A 24,632-nucleotide genomic window follows, 5' to 3' on the forward strand; every position below is an offset into this window, starting at 1 on the left:
GCAAAAAGTTTCCACGCGACCATTGCCCGATTAACATTCGAGCGATCAGCCTTAAGAAACATAAAGGAATCATCTACCAAAGATTGACCACAAGTTGGGCCCCACTGGGAAGAGACAAACCAACAATCTCACCTTGATTGGCCAACTTATCCAACAAAGAAAGCATCGGGTGCATAACCAAGGCAAACAACAAAGGACTGAGAGGGCAACCTTGCCGGAGAGAGCGAGATCAGGTAATTTCATTAGTGATCCCTCCATTAAGTGCAATACCGCCACTATTCCCTAACCAAAAGTATCTACAAGAGAAACCATCCGTGGCCCAAAACCCATGGCGAACATTAGCTATCTCAAAAAAGATCAGCTTACATGATGAAATGCCTTTTCAATATCAAGCTAAAGTATGACCACCTGCTAGCCTAAAGCTTTTGCAAAGTCAATCCCCAATCGAGCATTCAAAATGTTATGCATTATATTCCAACCCTTAATAAAACCGTACTGGTGTGGATGAACCAAATGCGGAAATACTTTCAGCAATCTCTTGGCAATGATTTTTCAGAAGATTTTGTATAAAGAGCCCATAACAGAAATGGGTCTCCATTGTTTGAAAAAAGTAGGAGAGGGAACCTTGGGCAACAACCAAGTGACTGCAATCTTCCAATCTGGAGGCATGACACTGGAATTCCAAACTTGCTAACACAAACAAGTCAACGGATCCTTAAGTTGTTCAACATTAGTTGAAAACAGCTTGCTAGGAAGCCCATCCCAACCAGGGCTTTTCCTTTTAGGCAAATGGGACAATATCTCTTCCACTTCATCCTTTGAAATATCTGCCTCCATTAAGGCAACCCATTCTAGTTGAACCTGATTACTAACCAGATCACAAATGTATCTGCGAGCAGAGTGTACAGCGGCAGAAAGAATCTCTTGAAGACTTCCCTGAGAGGCTTGTATATAAAAGTGAATTTTGATTCATAGACAGCTCCAGATAGACAGTTGAACATTTGTACATCATCATATTGTTTTTCTTATGAGTAATGTAACTAGCTTTTTGCACGCACTCCTCCCCCCCGCCCGCACCAAAAAAAAGGCAAGCATGTTCCTATGCTATGCACGTCACTGGTATAGAGATAATGTAGCATCCAACCTCACAAACTATCCCTAGGTATTTCATTGGCCATTGATGCTGTTATCACATCCAACCTCACACATTGTAATTTGTCCATAGGTCTTAAATTGGGGCCCGGGCATTGGTCACACTGTCAATCAGCTTGACCCTCTTAGTTTTCCATCATTCACTAAGTTTTTAGTTTTTAGTTTATAGAAAGCCCATCTTCTAGATATGGACACTACATGCCATTTGCATCCGGCCATCTTTCAAGTATTTCTTCTACAGATTCTTACACTATGAGTGCACACACCTTGCACAAGAGCTGATCGTTTTATTCTGGCCCTTCTCATAATTCTCTTCTTGTGTTCATTTGTTTTCTCAGCATTCATTCCCTCATTTTACTGCAGTGTACTAGTTCTCTGAGTACATTTATTTGAGAATAGTTGATTTTTGTTTATCAAACTGCACCCTTGCTTGCACATCATGCAACTCATGCTACAAATGACAAGATGCAACTGAATTATTAGTTGTAACAGAATGGAGGTAATAGGCATAGTATGCATTTAAAACCAAAGGATGTTTATGGGGTCGACAGTATATGAGGGCATAAATATAAGGGCCAAGCATACCATTGACTGCTAGCATCTTTCAGACCTAGAAAATGAGTCTAAGAGAGAAGCAGATGACAGAAGTCAGAAGAGATTAATTAAGGCAGGAAAGTTCAAAAGAGACTGAGAATGCAGCTGACCCAGTGAGAATGAAAAGCCATGAAGATAAATGAATAAATAGAGCAAACATCACCATAATCAGCCGAGGGACACTGAGCTGCTTTTTGTTTTTCTTTTATTTATTTATTTTTTAAGATATGTGAAGAGTATGCAACCTGGAGGTACTGAAATAGAGTCGTAAATTCAACTTTCAAAAGTTTGCCTTGCCCTGTTGCCTGCAATTCAAAATTTATTTGACTTTCTTGCACAACAGAAAATGAATACCAAAACCTTAAAGCAGTATAGCTGCAAACCTCATAGTGTGCCCTGACCGCATCTTCAACAGCTTGCTGGTGCTCTGCTTTAACTGCAACATGTTTCAATTCCAGGTTATAGATCCACAATCTCCTATATACAGAGTCCCATTCATCAATATTGAAGAGTATTTCAAGCTACACATCTCTATCCACATACTGAGCAGAGTTAAAACATTAAAGATCATTGACCATATATAACATTAATCCGAGAGTCTGATCAAAAAGAAGCAGCTCATTAGCTTCATCATTATAAAAGGATTCTACTAGACAAAAAGCATTTGCACATATTTCTTCAGTTTAGCACTGTGCTACTTCCTTTGCTATGCAATAAGTACATCCTCCCCTCCCACAGAGATCCACATGGCTCTCCTTGGGACCAAGATTCCCCAATCCTCCACTACTTTGAGTCCACTGCTCCCAAACATGTATCCAAACACATGCCAATATCTCTGTGACACCTGCAGCTCCTGCCCAATAAGTGTAGCTATGTCTGGCAGATGCTTCCCTCTATACTTTACTTCCTCCCTAGGATCGCTGTCAGTGGTGCTGCCCTGCTTTCCTGTGTATACAGCAGTGTATTTCAGCATACAGGAGACAACAAAGCAGCATAATTGCCCGGAGATTCAGAAACGGTGAAACAGAAACACATTTCAGAATTGTGAAATGGAGTTTCAGCCCGAGGTCGAAACGGTGAAATGGATTTTATGTCTATTTCTAGGGGTATTTTAATATTACACACATATAAATGGGTAATACCATTTATAAGTTGAACATCTACACCAAACCACTTAAATTCCTCAACAATATAGAATATACATGTAACTTTAGAAGAGATTTGACAAGTATACATGATTCTACCAAAGATTTAAGACAATAAGACTGTAAAATTATAATCCATGAGCTCAAAAAACTCTCAAGATCAAGACTTAGAAGTTAGTGCTTAGGGCTGAGCTCAACCCGTCACATCGCAAGCTGCCCCCCGCTCCGCCTGATCGCACCCGCCACAGCTCAACCACACCATCGCCAGCGCCCAGCTCGACAACTACCCCCCCCCCCCCCCCCACACACTGAGTCCCCCCCACCTGCCCTGCTGTTCCCGCCATATCCCCCCACCCCCCCCCCCCCCGGTCCACCCTGCTGATCCCGCCATATCACCCCCGCCCGCCCTGCTTGCCCCCCCCCCCCCCCGCCCGCCTTGCTGTCTCCCCCCCCAACTGCCAAAAATAGCAGTCCCCCCCCCCCCATTCGCCATTGTTCCCCCCACCCTCCAATTGTTCCCTTTATCCGCAGCAACTCTCCCCCCTTAGGTAGTGCCGCAACGTGGTTGGTAGTTCTCTCAGAAGGGACGCGCAATGGAAACCTCTGGTGGTCAGATGCCGGCGCACTCAGCAAGTGCCCCCCAATCAAACGCATTACGCGTTGTCCTCTCTGAGACACTTCAGCATTATCTTTCAAGCCCCTTCACAGTGGAGAGCTCCAAGGGACGTGATCCAATGGCCCCTGGCACAAGCGGCCCGTTTCTACCATTGTACAGAGTCACAACTCTCAGCATGGCTAATAGATGCATTGATAGTACCACCTGGCACAACTCTCAGCATGGCTAATAGATGCATTGAGAGCTCCAAGGGACGTGATCCAATGGCCCCTGGCACAAGCGGCCCGTTTCTACCATTGTACAGAGTCACAACTCTCAGCATGGCTAATAGATGCATTGATAGTACCACCTGGAGCATCTATCATCCCTATCGTCCGGCTGGGGGCCACCATAGGGGACTGGAGTTCGCCGTCTAGACTGGCGACAAAGCGTGTACTTGCATGCCTCATAGTTTCTCCTCCTCATCAGACCTACACACCGAACAGATGCCTGTTCAGTCAGTCACAGGTTTCCCCATGAGGTTACACCTTGCATCCTAGAATGTGAATAGTCTCCACTACAGTGGGGCACGTGGTTCCAGGAAGTTGATTGTTCGGCAAAGCTGCAGCTTGCCCTTGCAGAACGGATCGACATCTTACTTCTATAGGAGCACAAGCTCACCCCCACCCAAGCCCAGCGGATAGGGAAGGTACTTCCGGGCAACTCACACACTTACTCGAGCACGCCATAGGTGCCCACGGCAAGAGTGGAGGCATATGCACCCCTATTGGCCCGAGTCTCACCGCTTGTGTACAAGACCATGGGACGATAGTGGCAAGGAGGGTTCTATGGATCAGATTGGATATTGGGGACTCGTGCATTGGTGTCCTCAATGTCTATGCCCCTACGGAGGTTAGGGCATGCAACAGGTTTTGGATGGAGATTGCAGACGAACTCCCAGAGGTGGACTCCTGGATCGTTGGAGAAAACTTCAACAACCTGGAGGCTCTGAAGGACCAACAGGCAGGGGCAAAAACTACTAGGCATAGTTGCACTAGTACCATGTACGAAAGGTTTGATACTATACCATACTTTAGCTACCGTACCTTACGTATTAGTACCATAAGGTACCACCTTAATGGATACATCTTTCCCATTCGAATTGCACTTTGGAACGAGCTAAATGCTCCTTATATTAATATGATTCTCCCATGAGATTAGGTTATTTGAGATTCTAACAATTTCTCTCAACCTTCTCTCTCTCAAGCCCACACTTCTCTTATTTGTACGATTATGCATGTATGATGTATCCACTCCCATCTCTGTAGTTATAAGTTGTAGGTAGCAGTAGTGCATGTTGCACATGCAACATTAGATTTTGGCATGTTACCCTCAAGTACTCATCTTATATACTCTAATAGCGTTTCTATTTAGACTTGAAATATCTATTCTATTATCTTTAGTCCAAAATAATCAAGTTATTTTTTTCGTACTAATATCGCACAATACCTTATAAAATCTTAAGGTACCATTTAATACCATATTTTATCGTACCGTACCGTATCGTACCTTTCGTACCTGACAACTATGCTACTAGGGCATGGTTGGGGAGCAGTAGGAGGAATGGGAGGTCTTTCTGCTTGCAGTAGGAGCATGCAATGCCTGGAGAGACCCTGCCTTCCATATGAGGGAGCGATCGCTCGACTTCTCTTGGGTATACAGGCTGCTAGGTGGAGACTTGCTGGAGCAGTTGGACAGGTTTTATATGGGAGAGTAGGGAGGTTCTCATGGAGGCTAGATTGAGTAATTGGCAAGCACCACGTTGTCCGATCATTGCCCCGTTCTCCTGACACTTGATCCCCCCGCATCCGCCCTAGACACACAATCCTGTCAGATCCCTGACTCCATCTATAGGAGGGAGGAGGCAACGAGACAAATAGAGCAAATTTGCAACAAAGAGTGGGACAGGAGAAACCGGGTAGCTGAGGAGGTTGCAAAGGTCCTAGCCGAGTCAAGCAGAATCTGCCTAGAGGCAGCCATACAGACTAGACAGCAGAGCTGGGAGGAGGAGAGAGCAATCCGGCGAGACCTTGCAACCACGCAAAGATTATTACAGGAGGCACCAGGGGATCCCACCCTCCACGCACAGGAGGTGCATGCACAAGCAGCCATTGCTGGCCTTGAGAACAGGCGTTCGGAATTCTCTTTCCGAACCTCAATAGCCTTTTGGGCGCGGAAGGGGGACACGATGTGAAGGGAGTTCTTCCAAGTGCACCAGCCTCGCACCGTAGGAGAGCAGATACGCAGCCTTCCAAATCAGTATAGGAGGACTCATTCTAGCCAAGACGAGGTGATGGAGATTGCTACCGACTATTACACGCGCCTTTTCCACCAGGAGACAGCTTCATCAAGAGGACAGAGACGTAGACAGCAGGTCTGGGATCACATCTCGTCCCTCGTTACAGAGATGGGACGCTCCCTCCTAGCCCCCTTCACAGGGAAGGAACTAGAGGAGGCTTTCCATACACAGGATGGGCAAAAATGCCCGGGAGAGGATGGCCTCTCTAAGGCCTTCTTCACTACCTACTGGGAAGTGGTGAAGAATCCCCTACTGATGGCCTTCCAGGAGATTTTCACTTCAAGACATGCCAAGGAGTCTTTCGGCAGGCCTTATCAGTCTTCTCCCCAAAGGGGGAGACCGATTGGAGCTTTCCCAATGGAGACCGATCACCTTATTGTCAGTGGGCACTGGCAAAGATGATTTGTAGGCGATTACGCCCCGTGCTTCCAGACATCATCCATGACACATAGACAGGCTTTGTCCAGGATAGGAGCATCCTAGACAATGTATTTACCTTCTTTGAGGCAATAGAGTGGGCTCAGCACAATGGGTAGAGATTGGCCATACTACTCTTGGATTTCAAGAAAGCTTATGACAGGGATGACTGGGATTTCCCAGACGGCACCATGATGAGGTTGGGATTCCCCCAGGTTTGGATTCCCAAAGTCTCTCCCCTTTACAGATCGGTCACCAACAGGGTTCTCATAGGAGGAAGGCGAGGGGAGGAGTTTCGGCTAGAAAGATCTATTCGACATGGCTGCCCCATGGCCCCTTACCTGTTTCTACTCTTTGCACAGGCGATGTCTCACTTCCTCAGGTCATGTGTGAGCGGATTACGCGGCCTCCGACTTCCAGTGAGAGAGGAGACTGAGTTGTTAGACTCAGAGTATGCAGATGATACAACACTCTACATTGAGGACAAAAAAGTTGATGCTGAAGAGAGTGAGGCTGGCCCTTGACGTGTTTTGTTCTGCAGAGCAGGAGCGAAAATCAATTGGCGAAAGTCGGTTGGTTTCATCACAGACCCGAACTCTAGCACGGAATAGTGCGTCCACCTAGGATTTAGATGGGTGAGCAGAGGGTAAACCGTCCGATACCTAGGGTTCCAAGTGGGAGTCGACACCACTCCTACCCAGCAGTTTCTTCTTGTCCTTGATTCTATTCGGATGAAACTGACCTACTAGAGCATGGCTCGCCTCTCACTAGCCGGCCGAGCCGTGGTGGTTAACCAAGCCCTCCTAGCAACGGCTTGGTACATCGCCTCGTGTTGGTGCTTCTCCTCATCATGCGTAGTACAGCTTCGCCGCCTAGTCCAGAATTTCCTTTGGTTAGGATCAGATAGTTCCAGGGATTTCATGGCCAAGGTGGCGTGGGCGACCATCATACGGCATCGATCAGAGGGAGGGCTTGGAATCATAGACCCAAAGTATCAGAGTATGGCTCTCTTGGGCAAGCTAGTTGTCCACCGCCTCACACCAGATAGGCAAACCTAGAAGGTCTTATTGTAGGAGGGCCTTCAGGACTGTAGACCGAGACTAGGCGGTGAACGGCAGCCCTCCCTGAGATGGATCTTCACGTCAACCCAGATCACCTTTCCTACGCAACTTACTCCGCGTGTGGCAGGGCCTCCGTAAGGCCCTAATCCAGAGCCCCCCAAGCTGCCAGGAGGAGATAGACCGTCAACCAGTGATCTGGAACCCCTGAGTCAAAGATCGGGAAGGGGCAAGTCGGCGAGCGCCCCCACATCCAGTGGGCTGGTTGGGAGACCGGCCCGGCTCGTACCATCAGGACATGGCAGGAGGTGTACAGGATGGCGGATAAGGAGGTGTTGCAACGAGTATCAGGCTGCCAGAGAGGAGTGAAGTTGAGCAAAAGGAAGATAGACGCAGCAATACCTCTGGAGTGGCTTGCTCCTCCAATACGAGAGCCGATAGAGCCCGAGGAGGTATGGGCAGCTAGGTTTTCACCAGCAGGCATCCCCCTACACGTGGCAAGTAGAGTGGGCGGCGCCCCACAAAGGACTTTCTTCACCTTTCAGGAGGGAGGCCGTCTCGCCTCTGACAGACGGAAGCAGGATGAGGGGATAGCTGCCCTTTTGTGAAGGAGGATTCGGGTAGTGAGCCTTCACAGGAAGACATAGTGACTGGACCCCTATGCTTTCTGGAAAAAGCTCAGGGAGTGGCGCCTTTGGATCGCGGAGAGCAGACCACTTGATGAGCTGGAGTGGGATCCACGAGAGTGGCTATGGCCGGCCATTGCGGTCGCCAAGAAGCCACCTAGGTTCCTAGAGTACACTACCAGGATTAGCAGACACGTAATGATGCAGGAGGATATGGATTGGGCGCCGTCACTTAGCAAGCACTAGGAGGAGCACAGCATCACGGAGCCTTTCCGACAGACTTTCTGGCGCCGCCTATGGGATAGCTGGAGGCCGAGGAGGGTGTGATATTTCTTATGGCTGGTGGCACATGGAGGCTTGGCGGTGGGAAGTTGGCTTGCCAGATGTAGGAGGAAGGCTATAAGCGTTGCACACAGCAACCTCTGGAAACCCCAAAGCACTGCCTTTGGTCATGTGAGAAGGCACAGCTCGTGTGGAGAGGAGCATGCCGCATCCTTTGCCATATAGCACCCAACCTTAGATATATCTCATGGGGATCTTTCTGTTGGTAGGCAGTCATCCAGGTCGTCACCTTCTCTATGAGGCCGGATGCAAGACACAATATTCATTATCGAGGCAAGGTCGTACGCAAGGGTCGGTTTGGAGGCTCTATCCATCCGCCAAGTACTGGAGCCCACAGCACACCGCTCGGAGGTATGGGAGCTCATAGGGAGTCTTATTGGATGGCATATCTAGAAGGCGCAGTGTCAGGAGGCTTTCGACGGAGAGAGACTTTCAATACAGGCAACCTTAGCAAAGCTCTGGACCTCCGTCTCATCGACTCCCTCCGCAACCGATGGGATCAGGTGCAAGGCGACTCCAGGGCTCGTCACGAGCTCCGTAGTCATTTCATGCACACTTGGGGCGGCCAGAATCTGTTATTTGTGATGCAGGCAGGCAGCCCCATTTGGCGATACACCCCCTCCCCATGGCTTCTTGCCCCCATCCCCCCCCGACTGCCTTGAGAGGCTTGTATACATGATGTATTTGTGACTTTGCATCAGCTCCAACTAGTCTGTTGAGCATGAGCACTCCGTTGTAATCAGTTTTTTTGAGTAATATAATCAGCCACATTTTACTTGGCAAAAAAAAAAGTTAGAGCTTGGAACCTAATATGAAAGCCTTCAATATGCCATGGCCCATGAATGATGATGACATATGTCAAGATTGAAGACTCAACAATGAACAGCCATAGACTCATATTATGTCATATAGACTTAGAAAACAAAGTACTAGGTAAACAAACTACAGTGCATGAAAAATAAATACAACTATGATGTTTTGTGTACCAATGATCACGTATCAATAACAAGTGTCAAGATTCAAATGATCACAATATCTTATCCAAACATGATCAACTAACAACAAGTCTACAAACTGCAAGTCCATGAATCATGATCCATCATCTAATGAGAGTCACTCAGCATCATCCAAAGGCATATCCTCTACCTTGTCCTCCTTAGGGCTACTAGCAGGAGCACTTCTACTACTACTAGAGCAAGAGGAGGTATCATTGTCATAATCATCCGCCACTAGAGCTGTGGAAGTAGAAGCAACTGCATGTTGAAGTCATACTCCTCTTGCTCTAGATGACGCATGACTAGACCGTGTCCGATACACGTATACAGACATCTCATCAAGCATATTGTAGATATATGTCTCCTCCTCTAGAATGGTAGGAATGTCCTTCACCCTTTCAATATAAATTTGATCTACATTTACTTCCTTTGGTGTGTAACTTGAATTTTCAATCAACAAGTTAGAATGGCAAAAAACCAATCTCTCAAGCTAGGTAGTCTTCAACTTGTTTCTCTTTTTTGTGTGAAACAAAGCCTATGTGCTCCAATTTCTCTCAATAAGACCACTACCACAATCCTATGAGAGAATATGAATAGCCATCCTTTTTTCCCAAAATCCGATAAGATTAGAAATTAAAATCAAAGTTTAGGATTCAAGAATTATTAGGTAAATTCAAACCCTAAAACAAAGAACCAAAAGAAATTCAGCATACTTATCTGTGCCCATTGAAATTGTTTACTTACCGAAGTCAACGCACAATTTCTGTACTTTTCCAACCAAGACACAAGCTAGATCTATGTCTCATGTACTTCTCCCGAGACACAAGCTGACGCTATGTCTCACATAACTCTACAGTGGGGTATACAAATGAAAGAGGATGATTACGAAACTTAAGGAGATCATCCTCAAGTCGTGTAATGATGGAAACATCTCCATTAGCCCACTTATTCAAGTAATCTTGCAGTCCCTCTTCAAGCTTCCCACTTGCATAATGATTCTCGCTATGCCAAAGGGGATACAAGCAATGTGCAACAGCATGGATTGAATTGTGAAACCAATTCCATCTCCTGCTTCACATTGCACGAATATCTTGCACCCTATGGCATTTATGAAAGTTAACTCACATATTGATTTAAATTAAGAATCACGATAGATTATAGATATGATTAAAAAAGAGAAATTGGAATGAATGGTCATTGACATACTTATCCTAAGAGAAGATTTTCCTGTCCAATGCCTCTCTTATCTTATACATATACTCCTACAAGGGCCTAGAGTGCTACCCTCTATGCCAATGATCCTCAACACTATGTAAATGGGAGTTGGAGATTTCACCAATGCAACTACATCCTGCCAATAAACCTCATTCAACACATTTTTTATAAATGTCAAAGCCTTTGACTGATGCCTCTCATCCCATGGAGCCCACTCTCTAGAGACAATCGTCCTCATCAGGCCTTGACGAACTCTAACAAGTCTCTCCACAACAATAAACATATAATTAGTTGATTGATGGATTCAAAAGATCCAAATCACTGTTTGCCCTAAATATGGTGTGTACTCTAGGCCTCTTTGTGACAAATTTTATCATGCTTTTGTCTCTCTTAACAAAGTCATCTATCCATCTAACCTTTTCCAAATCCTCCATGGGTAGATCCAAACAATGGGACACACATGGAGTCCACATATAGGAACAATGAGGAGTAAAAGTGGTGGTGAGTTTGTCTCCCACAAGTTTTTTGAGTTCTTATATCAGCACCAGCTCACTTCTACCAGCTCTCCTTCAAAGCATGGAGTCATAGAGTGTAGAAACCACATAGTGATGAACATGGCACACTCTAGGTTGTTCACAGCAAAGCTCCCTAAGCGCCTATAGACTAAGATTGTTAACAACTCGGCATATATCCTCCACCGGTGCCCAATTGCAGCAATCCCTCAAAAGACCCCCTTTGAGACATTCGTTGGCTCTTGCTCTATCACCTCCCATCTTAGAGTCTTTGGGAGTTGTGTGTACATGTATACTCCTAAAGACAAGATAAAAAAGCTCATGTTCGAAGCAAAGCTCTTGATTTTCTTGGGCTATTTCTTCAGGTGCTAAAGCATACTGGTTGTTGGACCCCAACGATATCTTGTTATATATTAATGATCTTTTGATCACAAGCTCACATTCTCCAACCATTGCAGATGATATAAAGCCCAAGCTTTGTTCTACATTTGAGATAACCAACCTTGGTCAACTATTCTATTTCTTAGATATAGAGATAGACATGAAAACGAGATCTTTGTATCTCTCAACAAAAATAAGCTCTTTAGCTTAGTGGATTGATGTTGCATCAATAATACATGGCCTATTGCCACACCTCTTGATCCTACTATGAAGCTTTCTAACAATCCTCATGGTCAACCCTTCAATGAGCATATCTATCCATCTCTAGTAGAGAAGCTTCTTTGGTTAATTCATACTAGGCCGCATCTTGCATTCTGAATTTCATTGCTTGGTCAGCATTTCAATGCGCCAAAAATGTCTCATTGGATTGCTTTTCTGCATGCACTAAGATATGTTAAGAGAGCTTATTCTTGTGCCATATATGATGGTAAAGGTTTAATTTTGCAAGGGTACATTGATTCCAACTGGGAAGGAGATCCTAACACTAGGTTTTCCCATGGTGGTTACATTTTCTCCTTGGGTATAGCTTCCATTGTTTGGTCTAGCTGTAAGCAAGAGACGATGACTACCTCCACTACCGAGGCTAAGTATTGGGCTCTCTATGATGGCACCACAGAGGCTGTCGACTTGAGGAGCTTGCTAGAAGCGCTTCAATTTTCATGTGACATTCCAATTGTGATCTTCTACAACAACCAAAGTGCTATTGCACTAGCTAGTAACCCCATCATCAATGCAAAGACAAAGCATGCTGAAGTGCTTCGATTTTACCAGAGCGCACGTTCAGCTAGGCACCATCCACCCAGAGTCTCTTCCATTATCGCACAATTTTACAGACATATTGACTAAGCCAATCTTATAATACTCACTTCCATGAATCAACATGGGTACTCCGTCCCCTTCTACTTCAGCCTGACGCGGAGAGGGAGTCCCCCATAGCTTTCCCTTCAACCCTCTAGTGGTGAAAGAGGGCGGATTCTTCTCTTGGTGCTTGAAAGATTTTGGTCACCATTGCTTCAATGATATGTACTATTATATCATGATCCATTTGCATTTTGATATCATAATTGTAAAAGGGTGCTTAACCAAGTGAACAATTCCCCTATGAGGACACTATCCAAGTGGCACCACTGTATGACATTTTGCTTGAGCATGCCATTCTAGATTGCCTATTCTATTATCCCACACATTGACATTATGTTCTTGTAAACATGCATTTGTGCATATTTATCCCTTTTCAGTCTGAGAGTAGGTGACTTGAATACACCATATTCATGGCAGCTCACATCGCACTTTCTATGGCAATATTCTTCTATTGGCAGCATACGATACATGCTCTCCATATTTTCTTCATTGCCAACACCCCCACGACTGGTGGCTTGAATAAGAGTTTGTTTTGTTGGATTTGGCCATCCCTTTTTTGTTTCCCCAAGGGCCATAGATACTTGCAAGGACCCAAAAAAAAGAGAGAGAAAAGAAAAAACTCAAAGCAATTTCATCACCTTTGCAAGTCCTAGTAGGCCACTAGGCCATATTTTCTTCATCACTGACACCCATAGGCGGTTCGAATAGCTTTTTATTTTATGATGTTGAATCTAACCATCCTTATTTTGTCCTTTAAAGGCATATATAGGTGAAAGGACATAGAGAGAGAGAGAGAGAGAGAGAGAGAGAATATAAAAAGTTCCAAGCAATCTGATCTCCTTTGCAAGTCCTAGTACACCACTAGGCAGCCAACAAGTAACCCCTTGTGCAACGCCTTGGCCTAACTAGAGTGACCCTTTGGGCTTCCTAGGTAAGGTAATCACCTCTATAGTTTTGGTAGACCATTCGACAGCCAACCTACAACCTTTGTCCAATGCTCTCACTGCTTTGAGGTTGGATGTCTCAGGGTATTATGGGCTGAGCTATGCTTTGCAATCCCTCCTAGGTACCAGTTTCAGGTGTGAGAGAGGGTGTTGAGCTGAAAAATGTTTTACAAACTTAAACCATTCAATTATCCCTTTAAAGCAACCCCACTAAGAGTTATTACCAAACTTTCCTAGAGAGTACATGCGTCCCATAAGCCAAACTCTAGTGTGGGAGGATCCATATATTTAAAAATAGAAGGCAGCCCTTCCACTCAGCCAATCATGTTATCACACATTCTCCATCAGCTGGAACCTTCCTCCCACTGCTGTCTACAGCCCTCCATTGTTCGTGGTGTTGCCAGCTTGTGTCCAGCTCTGAGCCTCCTGTCTACACTGCCCAGATTGCTGCATTTACTGTTGGTGACTCCTCTACAGCCCGTCCCTGGAGTTTTCCAGTAGTAACCATCATCTTCTGGGGATTAAACAGCTGTGTTTTCCTGCAGACAGCTCTTCTCCATCCTGTTCGTACACTTAACAGCAATCAACATCTTCCCAAGGGCAGCAGAAGGCTGCGTTTTGCAGCCACAGTTGCCACCTGCATCATCACCTTCATCCTCAGTCCGCTGTCCGTTGACTATGAGCTTCCACTGCCTCTTTCAGCCTGATCCAAACATGCAAATCCGCATTTGCTGTTGCTGATTGCTTACAGAGACTGCCTGCTGCATTTCGGGATAAGGAGGGCACACTCTCCAACTCATCTCTCTACCGCAGTCCTTCAGAAATACAAGAGTTTGAGGTTTTGTATTCACTCTGCTTAGTATCTTTATTGCATTGAGCATTGTATTATTCATTCTTCATTATTCTTCCATGTTCATTGTCTCTAAGTTACTCTTCACCTCTAAGTTCTCTTAGCATCAGTCAAAGGTGCTTTGCCATACATTTGTGTTTATCTTTTGTGTTCAAGTATTTCTTTACAAGCCTTCCCCCTCCCCTCCCCCCCAAGCTCAACATAAGCCTTATGAATCACCACCCCCGTCCTCTCCCCTCCTCTCAACTAGCCTTGCAATAAGGACAATCACCTCCTTATCTCCTATCAAATATAACAAGCATGCTCTGATACCATGTCAAAATAAGCGACTGTGCAAAGAGACAGTAGGGATTGCGGGGAGTAACACAAAGTATGTGCGGCAAACACTGAGAGTGAAGAGAAACTCGGAAACACAAGAAGAACACGATGATGATGCACTGAATCATGCTATGAGAAGAAAAGTTGATACAGCGGAGCCGGAGCTCAAAAGATAACTGCATTGTTCTGTCTGAATCAGGCAGCAACATTTGTGGGAAATTTGCACAGTGAAGGAAGCGAAACGCAATCCTCCAAGTAGTGGGCCATCAAAGTAATCATTGGAAGGTAAAAGACAGCTGTCGAGGAAGCGAACCGCAATCCTGTAATACCATTGCAGATTTAGAAGATGATCACCGGTTGTCAAGGGAGCAAACCGTAGTCCTCTAATATATTGGGGAGTAACTTGGGCAGCAAAGCGCAAATCCCAGAGTGTCGAATTTGTCAAACACAAAGAGAGCAACCCAGATGTTGACGCTAGGTGTATAATGATGATATTAAATGATGGAAGATGAGTTGGGCTGCAAAACCGCAAGTCCCAGCAGCCTCTATGACAAACGAGTGATGCCAGGTGATGGAGGAGAAGCCAAGCTGCAAAAACGCAAGTTCCGACCACCCTGTGATAAACAAGTGATGCTAGGTGATGGAGGAGGAGCCAGGCTGCAAAAACGCAAGTCCCAGCATCTCCTATGATATACGAGTGATGCCAAGTGATGGAGGAGGAGCCAGGTTGGAAAAACGCAAGTCCCAACATCCCCTATGATGGACAAGTGATAAAACCACCAACCCTTGATGATGGAGATTGTCCCCAGAGGCTAGGATGTTGACGCCAACCTAGAAATGATAATGCCAAGCAAGGAGAAGATCTCCAACTTGAAAAACACAGATGAAGGTAGAGCCTAAAGGAGAAGGGTACTAATGCCAAGCAGATGATGGTGACGCCAAGTGGACGATGCTCCAAATGCAAAGCCTGATACTGGAACGGGATATCTATAGTGACGGGCTAGGCACAAAGATCGAGACAGTAGGAGTTCCTTAGGCGCGAAGAGATAGAGAGAGTACGAGAGTGCAAAGCAAAAAGCTTGCACGATTTTAGATACAATGACGAGTGTATACCTTTAGGTTTTTAGATAGATATATATGTGTAAGTACAAGTACTAAGGGTGTGTTCACACTCGAGCACATTTAAAGGCACAAGGACCTTTATTCCCAACAACCTCCCACCAAGTTTCACATATGGAGGCGATGGAACCCCAATTGTTTTCCACCCCTCCATATTGAAACGTTGCAGATAGATAGAGCAATCCTTTTAACCTAACTCTGAGTATTTGCATACCAAGAATGTGATTTGCATCACCAAGATCCTCCATGTCAAAGCTACCATAAAAACTTTGCTTCACTGAATCCAAGGCATGAGTATCCCTGCCAGCAATCAGCATGTCATCAACATACAGAACCAAGATAATCAGGCTGCCTTCTTAGTGTACAAGCAATGATCCACTTGACTTCTATGGAAACCTTGAGATTGCATAAATGTATCAAACTTATGATACCATTCTCTTGGTGCTTGTTTCAACCCATACAAACTCCTTTTGAGTTTACAAACCATCTTTTCTTTCCCTTTTTCAACAAAACCTTTAGGCTACTGCATATATATGTCCTCGTGCAAATCACCGTGTAAGAATGCAGTTTTTACATCCATCTGTATGAGCTCCATATCTTCAACTGCTACCAAACCCAAAATGGTTCTCATCAAAGTCAATTCCATGCTTCCCCTTCTACCCCTTTACAACCAATCTTGCTTTGTACTTTGGTGAGGAACCAAAAGTGACCTTCATCTTGTAAACCCATTTACATGGAAGTGTTTTCTGCCCTTTACGCAACTGCACCAAGTCCCAAGTGTCATTTTTCTCAAGAGATTCCATTTCTCACAACATGGTTTTATACCATTTCTTGCTGTCCTGTCTATCCATTGCTTCCTTGAAGCAAGACGGTTCACCACAGTCTGTCAACATGACATAATCAATCACATTATTTGCACTAGGAATGAATCTATCAGGTTGTCTCGTAGCCCTAGACGATCTCCTAACCCAATGATCATTGTTTGCTGGTTGTTGAGCATTTTCACCTTGCTGTCCTGGCATTTCAACCTGCAAATCAGCATTAACAGCTTGTTGTCCTGGTTGTTCCAGCACATGTAGTGGCTCATTATCATGGAAAATAGCTGGCTACACAGCATGAGACAGCATCGTACAGACCTTATCCTGTATGGTCTGATTCATACGCTCTGTGAAAGCGGAGTTTTGAGCCCAAAATTTGCCTAAAATTTGCCAAAAAATCCGAAATTTAGGATAAAAATCTTCGACATCGAAGGCGACGGCTGCAGCTAGGACGATTTTAAGCACCAAGTGAAAGACGGCTTTCAAAAGGCACCCGAGCAACACTTGTGGATTTTTTATAATTTTTCCGACTGCCGTGCGAGATGCCGGGAGCTGCCAGTCAGTGCGGGACCTCAAGACGGACGCGTAGAATTTTTCAAAGGTCAAATCGGAGTCCGGACGCGAAAGTTGCCAGAAATTGGCCAAATTTGAAAAGGTGGACATTGAGAGATCAAAGGGGAGGGTGCCCTTTGAGGCCTTCACCCCCCCTTTTTTTTTTTAGGCATAGCGGCAGCATGTCGACGCCATAATCAGCATCGCGGAAAAAACGCCCCTCCCCCCCCCACAAATCGATGAGATGGCTTCAATAGAAGCCATACAACAGATCATAGCAGGCAAATCAACAATTTTTCCTAATCCTATCGCCGCCCTTCGCGTGAGATATGGCTGACCGAATGGAGAGATCAGAATCTAGTCTTTCTCTCTCCTCCCTCTCTCTCCTCTCTATGGGCTGTTCATGCGCACTATCTTGAAGGAGGAATCGAGAAGGAGATTGAAGAAAACGATGATGGAGATGCTGAAGATTGATGTGCAGCATTATATTGACAGCAATGGAGGCTCCGTCCGCTAGTCACGCAGTCATTTAATGCGTCTCGGGTTTCGTAAAAACACGGTATGACTATTTTTATGAAGAAAATGAAAGTTTTTGGTATTTTATGATGGAAATGATATTTGTATTTGATGAAAATCTGTTTGAGTGCTGGTTGCATCATGTTTAATTGCTGTTTATCAGAAAATTCTGATTTTGCAATGATTTGCATAGGCTATTTAAATTTCCACAAAATCCAAAACGTGGTTTTTAAGCGGTAAAATGATAGTTTTGTGGTTTCGGGTGGGTGAAATGTGTTCCTATGGGGGAAAAATGGCAAATAAATTGAATGTTAATACGTTGAAGTGATTGGAACAACAAAAATAAAAAATAGCATATTTTATTGACCAATAAATCAAGAAAATTGAAAAATAAGGAAAAAAACAGAAATACGCCTCACAAAAATAAGGAAAAATATAATGAGTATTTGTGGATGTATGGTAGTGGCAAAGCATGAGGTTTAGCCCCAGTTTGCCCTATCTCTTTGTCAAAGTTTGTGATTTACCGCTTTTCATGCATCAAAACATGACAAAATGAACCTCTACACCTATGCAACGAAAGCAATACCTATACGTAGGGGGGTGGGATGTTTGAATTGTGCAATTTACATGCTGATTGTTGCTGATTTTTTTATACATATCATGATATAGAGTTTTTTGTATTTTAATTAAGAGGATAGTAGCACGAGTGTTGTCTCAGTGCTATCCTTACATCGCTGCAACGAGTTAGTGAACGAGTATTGGAAAGCCTGGTTGTGCACAACACGTTTCTGATTGAAAATTATGTTTGAGCACTTTAGGATCATCCACTTTTGCATGTGCATGTCAACCATGGTATCAGAATACAAAGGGCTGAATGCATAGCACCTGTTTTCGATGACGATGACCCACGCTTGAGTGTGGAAAGACAACCCAAGCCGTAGGATAGATGTTTGTTTCTTGGGAAATTATTTGGAAAGGACACATGGTATCTCCTAGAATACTTTCAAAATGAAAGAGTGGAGTTTGTTCGTTTGTTCTATATGCTGAGCAGCGCATCAAGGGGCCAATCCCTGCAATGTAGGAGAGCTGCAGTGAGGCCGCGGTAATTCCACCGAGAGGTTGCCTCCCATATATGTGATTATCGTGGCATTTATTGCCAATGTGTATGGGTTCTCCCTCTGTGGAGTTTATAGAAAGGGAAACATTGGACTACAAAACTATGAACGCATAGATTAGACTTTAGGACAGTTCGTCCTTTAGCAGCAGATAGACGCTCCTGGCCCCTGAGGCCGTGTAGATGTGCTTGTTTGTTATGAGCATGAGGTTCAGCTAGTACCATAGCCAGTGCCGGCCCATTTGAGATCCCTTTACTCTGCAACTCCATTTTGGGGTGGATTATGAGAGGCAATGAGCTCCCTCTTTATCCCTTTGCTGTCACAAAATGCCTGAAAGGCCTTGGACACATATTTTCCACCATTATCAAAGTGAAGACACTTGAGTGTCTTATCAGTTTAATTTCAACCAATACCAAGAATTTTTTAAACTTTTCAAGCACTTCTTCTTTGCTACGAATAGGATAAACCCATACCTTTCGTATAGCATCATCGACAAAAGTGACAAAATATTTCTTTCCCCCTAAAGATAATCCTGGCATCTAACATACATCTGAAATACTAACTCTAGAGGAGAAGATTTCAAAGAAAGAGACTTTTTATGAGGCGTCTGTGCATGTTTACCATAAATACAATGATCACAATGCTCAAAACCAGCATAAAGAAGACAAGGCAAGTAATCCAAACGAGAAAGCACTTTCATTCATGTTTGACTCATGTGACCCAACCAGCCATGCCACAAAGAAACGCTTGGCTGCTCGGTCACAGCAACAACATAATCACTCACACTAGATACATGGAGAGAATACAAAGCATCACTTTTACAACCTCTGGCAATCACTCTAGATCCCTTACAAATCTTCCATTTTCCATCACCAAAGGTGGTATGAAAACCATCATCATCTAGCTGCCCTGTATTAATCAAGCTCTTCTTAAGCAAAGGCACGTGCTGTACATGCTGAAGTGTAAAGACAGAGTCATGCTGAAACTGTAACTGCACACTGCTAATACCTGCAATGTCACATGCATAGTTGTCCCCGAGATGGACAACACCATGTCGACCCCTTGTATAGGCAAAGAACCACTCTTCATGAGGGGTGACATGAAAGAAAGCACCCGAATCTAGAATCTAGGTATGCATGTCCTCATCTATATCTACAAGTAAAGCATGTGCATCAAAGTGTGAAGAGACCAAAACTACATCATTCCCACTGTCCTCACTATCATGAGTGACTACGTTCACCTCTTCAATTTTGACACTGCTCTTCTTGGGTTAACCCTCTTTCTTCTCTTTCTTGCTATCATCTGTCTTCTTGCCCTTTCCGTTTTCTTTCTTCCATTTGTAGCAATCACGTTTAAAGTGACCCTTCTTACCACAATGGTGGCATTCAACATCTTTGCCACGTGATTTACTGTGTCCCTTGCTATCAGATTTGCCTTTCTGCTGTGATCTGCCCCTAGTATGCAAAGCACTAGAAGATTAATTGGCTGCATTGTTCTGCCAATTCATTGCTATCAGATTTGCCTTTCTGCTGTGATCTGCCTCTAGTATGCAAAGCAATAGAAGATTAATTGGCTGCATTGTTCTATCAATTCATTTCTTTCATGAGTAGAGCATTCTCTACATCAGTATACAAAAGAATCGCATTCGAATTGCTCATAGCGGTCCTGAATGTATCCCAACTCCTTGGAAGAGTGTAAAGCAAGAACGTAGCCTTAAGTTCTTCATCGATCAAGAACTTCAAGGCGGTTCCAGCAGGCTGAAAATAGAGTTAAACTCACTCATAATAGTAGACATTGTTCTACCCTCTTTCATACACAAATCCATAAGCTTTTTCAGCCAATACACTTTGCTTGCAGCACTTTTCTGTGCATACAGTTCTTCCAGTGAAGTCCATATCGCATATGCAAAATCCAAACCTTCAATGTTGAACACCAAGGCATCAAAATCAATAGCTCGATGGTTGAGCATGCAAGCTCATTCAATTCATCCCAATATTCATGTTCCATATCTGCGGGCTTTGCCCCTTTGGTTTTAATCGGCTTTGCTTGCTTCTTTTGCAACAGGATATTGTAGTACTGTTTTCGCCAAACTACAAAGTTATGTGCTCCTTCAAGCTTCTTTATGTGCATGAGATTATTCCTATCACTGCTGCCAGCCATGATTTTCAGCCCAAATGTGACCAAAAAACAGCAAATGCAGGCCTGAATTGCCACCCAAGTGACCAAGGTACAAACAAGTACCAACCAGCAATAAATGACCACGTACAAACACACATTTCAGATCTGTGATTAAATTTTCAGAAGCACCAAACCATGTGCTACAGCATTCCACAACTGATTACAACTGTTCCAAGGGCATATGCATCACATTATCTCAGAAATCCCAAATTTTAGCTGCAACTTCTATTGTACATGTACCCACTGGCATAAAATTCGACATGCACGGTCAAAAGCCCCAAAATTTTTGTGCTTAAAGCATCAACCACACATCTGTGATTTCTCTGTCATGCATAGAACAGGCCAATTTTGCCAAAATAGAGCAATTTCAGCAAAACCCCCAAATTTTCCAAGTGTTGGATGTCCAAATTACATGGAATTGAACCTGCATGTACATAAAATGACCAAATGGTGCACAAATTTCGCCCAAACTGCAAAAGCCCCAAATTGCATGGGGTCCAATGTGCATCAATGTCGAGAAATTGGATAAATTTCAGCCCAATTTGTGCTTATACATGAAAAGCCCCAAATGTCGGAGGCAGAATGTCACAAATTCTTGCAATTTCTAAGGCAGATATCAGTGTTGCATCTTGCTCGCACCAAATCTGGACAAATCCCCAAATTTTCCAAGTCTTGCATGCACTAATTTCAATGAAATTGAAAGAATTTCACTAAAATGTGAAAAAACCCCCAAATTCCCAAACAAACGTGCACCGACTTTGCAATTTCTCAGTCAGAATGTCCAATTCTGCACTAAGATTCCCAAATTTTTGGGCTTGAATTGCATGGAAATTTGTGTTGTGCCTCCACGCGTAAACCCTCAATAGGGGAACTTTTTAAAAAAAGAATTTTGAAGGAAAAAAAAACGTTGAATGACAGGTCAACAAGCAACCATGCAGGTCGTGGCCTGGTACCTACTGTCACGTCACGTGTCAACAGTCTCACCAGCTCATCCGTCTCGTGTGGAGGTCGCCACCAATGATTCCGTCGTGCAGCCCACTTGTCATTGCAACTGCCTCGTCACATGTCGATGGTTGCGCAAGCCCAGTCGCGACTGCTGGTCGTCGCCCCGCTCACAAGTCCAACAGTCATCACGTGCAACTCCCTCCAATCTTGTCTCTGAGCTGTGCAACATCTGACATCAGCGCTGCCACACTACAGCTCCCAACTCTCTAGGCTGGGGTCAGACGCACACTCTCCACGCTGGAGCCTTCTGCAGCTCACGACCTGCTCGCCTGTCCTGCTCGAACTCCGAGATATACAAATGCCTCAACCGCAGCTCTGATACCAGTTTGTAGTGACGGATTAGGCACAAAGATAGAGACAGTAGGAGTTCCTTAGACGCAAAGAGACAGAGAGAGTGGGAGACTGCAAAGCAGAGAGTGCATGATTTTAAGTACAATGACGAGTGTGTACCTTTAGATTTTTAGATAGATATATATGTGTAAGTACAAGTGCTAAGGGTGTGTTCACACCCGAGCACATTTAAAGGCACGAGGGCCTTTATTCCCAACAATGTCCGAAGCAAAACAAGAAGCGTGAAGACAGCCATGAGCCATGAACCGCAATGTCCACCTCAAGGGGTATGAGAGCAATGAAAACGGCTAGAGGGAGAAGTAAAGGCCGTCTCATGACGAAGGAAGAGGGGTGAAGAATGACTAAAGAGTACTGGGGTGGTGAAGAATGAATGAAGTGACTCCATAAAGTTGACTGAAGCATCATGATCAATAGATTTGTTGGTTGAAGTCTCTTGGGCAGCCAAACCGGAGTCCTTTTTCTTCTCTTTGGCTAATCTCTTACGGCATTCATTAATATAGTGACTTGGCTTCTAGAAATAATGACATTTTCCCTTCTTTTTAAAGTGTTCTATGTCTTGGACAGCATAATTTGATGCTATCCAGCATCACCCTTTTGCTGATTTTTTGTATTTTACTGACTTTTCCTTTGCCTTTGAACTGGAAAAGCAAAGCCACATCTCCTAAATGCAATACAACATTCTTCCGAGTTTGTTCCTTGTGTAACAAGAGGCCTTCTAACTCCAAAAATGTAAGAGACTGCTCCTCCCCCCCAAAGACAACATCAAAGAGGTGTGGAAATCAAGATACGACTCTAGAAAAGAGTTCAATGTGATATTTACCAATTCAGCATCCTAAACGATTTCATCCATATTGAGCAACTGTTCACGCAAATCCTGCATGTGAGTAAGGTGATCTGTCATGCTATCACTCTCATCCATGTTCACATTGGCCAACTCTCAACAGAGATAAGATATATTGGCCTTGTTACATGTTGCAAACATACGCTCAAGTACATCCCATGCTGATTTTGAGATCTTACAAGACCAAATGTATGGAATGATCGATCATTTCACTGACAAGGAAATCAAAGAAAGTGTCTATGCATCTTTTGAGTTCCATCTCCTCTAATCTTCAATAGGAGACGGAGGAGGGGCAGTTGCTACCTTAGAATACGTGTCGAGTAAAAGCCTCAAATTTCATCCTAAAATTTCAAAGAAATTGAAGATATTTATACCTTACAACTTGAATTAGTGCAGTAATGTCACCTCGGCAGACAGCAATTGGAATCTCCCTCGTGATGCGTGTTGTGTTGAGAAACACAGATCTAGAGCTATGCTAGCTATGGCGGACGGAGTTTATAAATATAAAACATGATTGAGATAAAGAATTGTAACTCAAGTGAATTAGGTTCTAAGATAGATTAACTTAGACTCATAAACATAATCTTGAGTGACACATAATGATAGTACTATATCGTTGAAATGAGTGTCAAGTACATGCCTTTATAGCTTTTTAGATATTACCACTTTTTCTCTATGCTTATGGGATTTTGGACATCTCTTCCTAGAGCTTCTAGAGCATACACCTTTGTCATATCTCTCATACAAAGCCATTTATGGGCAAGCCTCTTTTGGACACACATCCAACCTCAATGGGCATACATATCAAGCATCATTTGCTATTCTCAACACTCCCCCTCAAATGATAAGTCTCTACCCTTACTGGCTTTTTTCGCCCCTACATGATGACATGGCCTAGGAGACTATCTCTTTGGCATCCTAGTCAAGTTAAAGCTTGAAACTTTACATCTTTGGTAAGGGCTTTTATATCCACTATGGGAAACAAGATCCACTACGGAAAATAAAGATCCACTATGGGAAAAATTCTGTGTTGTCAACAGTAGAAATTTCTTTTATCTTCTTATTGCTTCTTTGGCAACCTTTGCTGATCACGATCTTCTTGGTATCTTTGATCTTCTTGATTCCTTCTTGGTTTTCATGCCCTCATCCCTTTTGTTGATGCATGGTACTTCTCTTTTAGTCTTCTTAACACAATCTTTTTGCTTCACGCTTTTATGATTGCTTTGACTTGACAAGCTCTCTTTTGACATACATGACATAGATTTTGGGATACATGATTTGTGGAATTTATTTGGCTTGGGCTCATGGCTAATCATTACATTGGTATTCATCGTTTGAGCGTGGTACAAACAACTTATTTCGAATGCGGGAAGGTTTTACCGCGAGTATACTCAGGCAATGTCTAATCCCTTTTACAAGTACTTCAAGAGATATTGAGAAAGACACGCAATGCTAGTATCTAAAGACACTTGATGGAAAAATGGTTAATCACTTGGATGTCAAGAATGAAACACAAAACATTGCAATGTGAATGAGATTTACAAATTTAACTGTGAAAGAAAAGATGTGAATGAACTCGTTTTGGAGAAGTGCAAGTGTGAACAAGTAAGTGTGGGAGAGAGAGAATGAGCTGGTATGAATGGCCTTTTAAGAGCTAGGACTTTAACCTTAGAATTAACCTTTAGAAAAAAACGAAATGAAGATAATGTCGAG

General features: G+C 43.9%; 1 protein-coding gene across 2 annotated transcripts in view; it reads right to left on the bottom strand.

Moving 5' to 3' along the window:
* Nucleotides 1-24,632, bottom strand: part of COAB (4-phospho-panto-thenoylcysteine synthetase) — a 102,363-nt gene that overhangs the window by 48,208 nt on the left and 29,523 nt on the right. For both annotated transcript variants that reach the window (XM_087672755.1, XM_087672756.1), the window contains exons 6-7: nt 2,130-2,182; nt 1,992-2,051 (exon numbers count right to left, since the gene is read on the bottom strand). In XM_087672755.1, the coding sequence (XP_087528881.1) occupies nt 1,992-2,051; nt 2,130-2,182 (113 nt within the window). The remainder of the gene's footprint in view (nt 1-1,991; nt 2,052-2,129; nt 2,183-24,632) is intronic.

Source organism: Lygodium microphyllum, chromosome 30 (assembly GCF_053477565.2).
Source record: "Lygodium microphyllum isolate KBCC chromosome 30, Lygodium_microphyllum_v1.1.10, whole genome shotgun sequence".
NCBI classification, from domain to species: domain Eukaryota; kingdom Viridiplantae; phylum Streptophyta; class Polypodiopsida; order Schizaeales; family Lygodiaceae; genus Lygodium; species Lygodium microphyllum.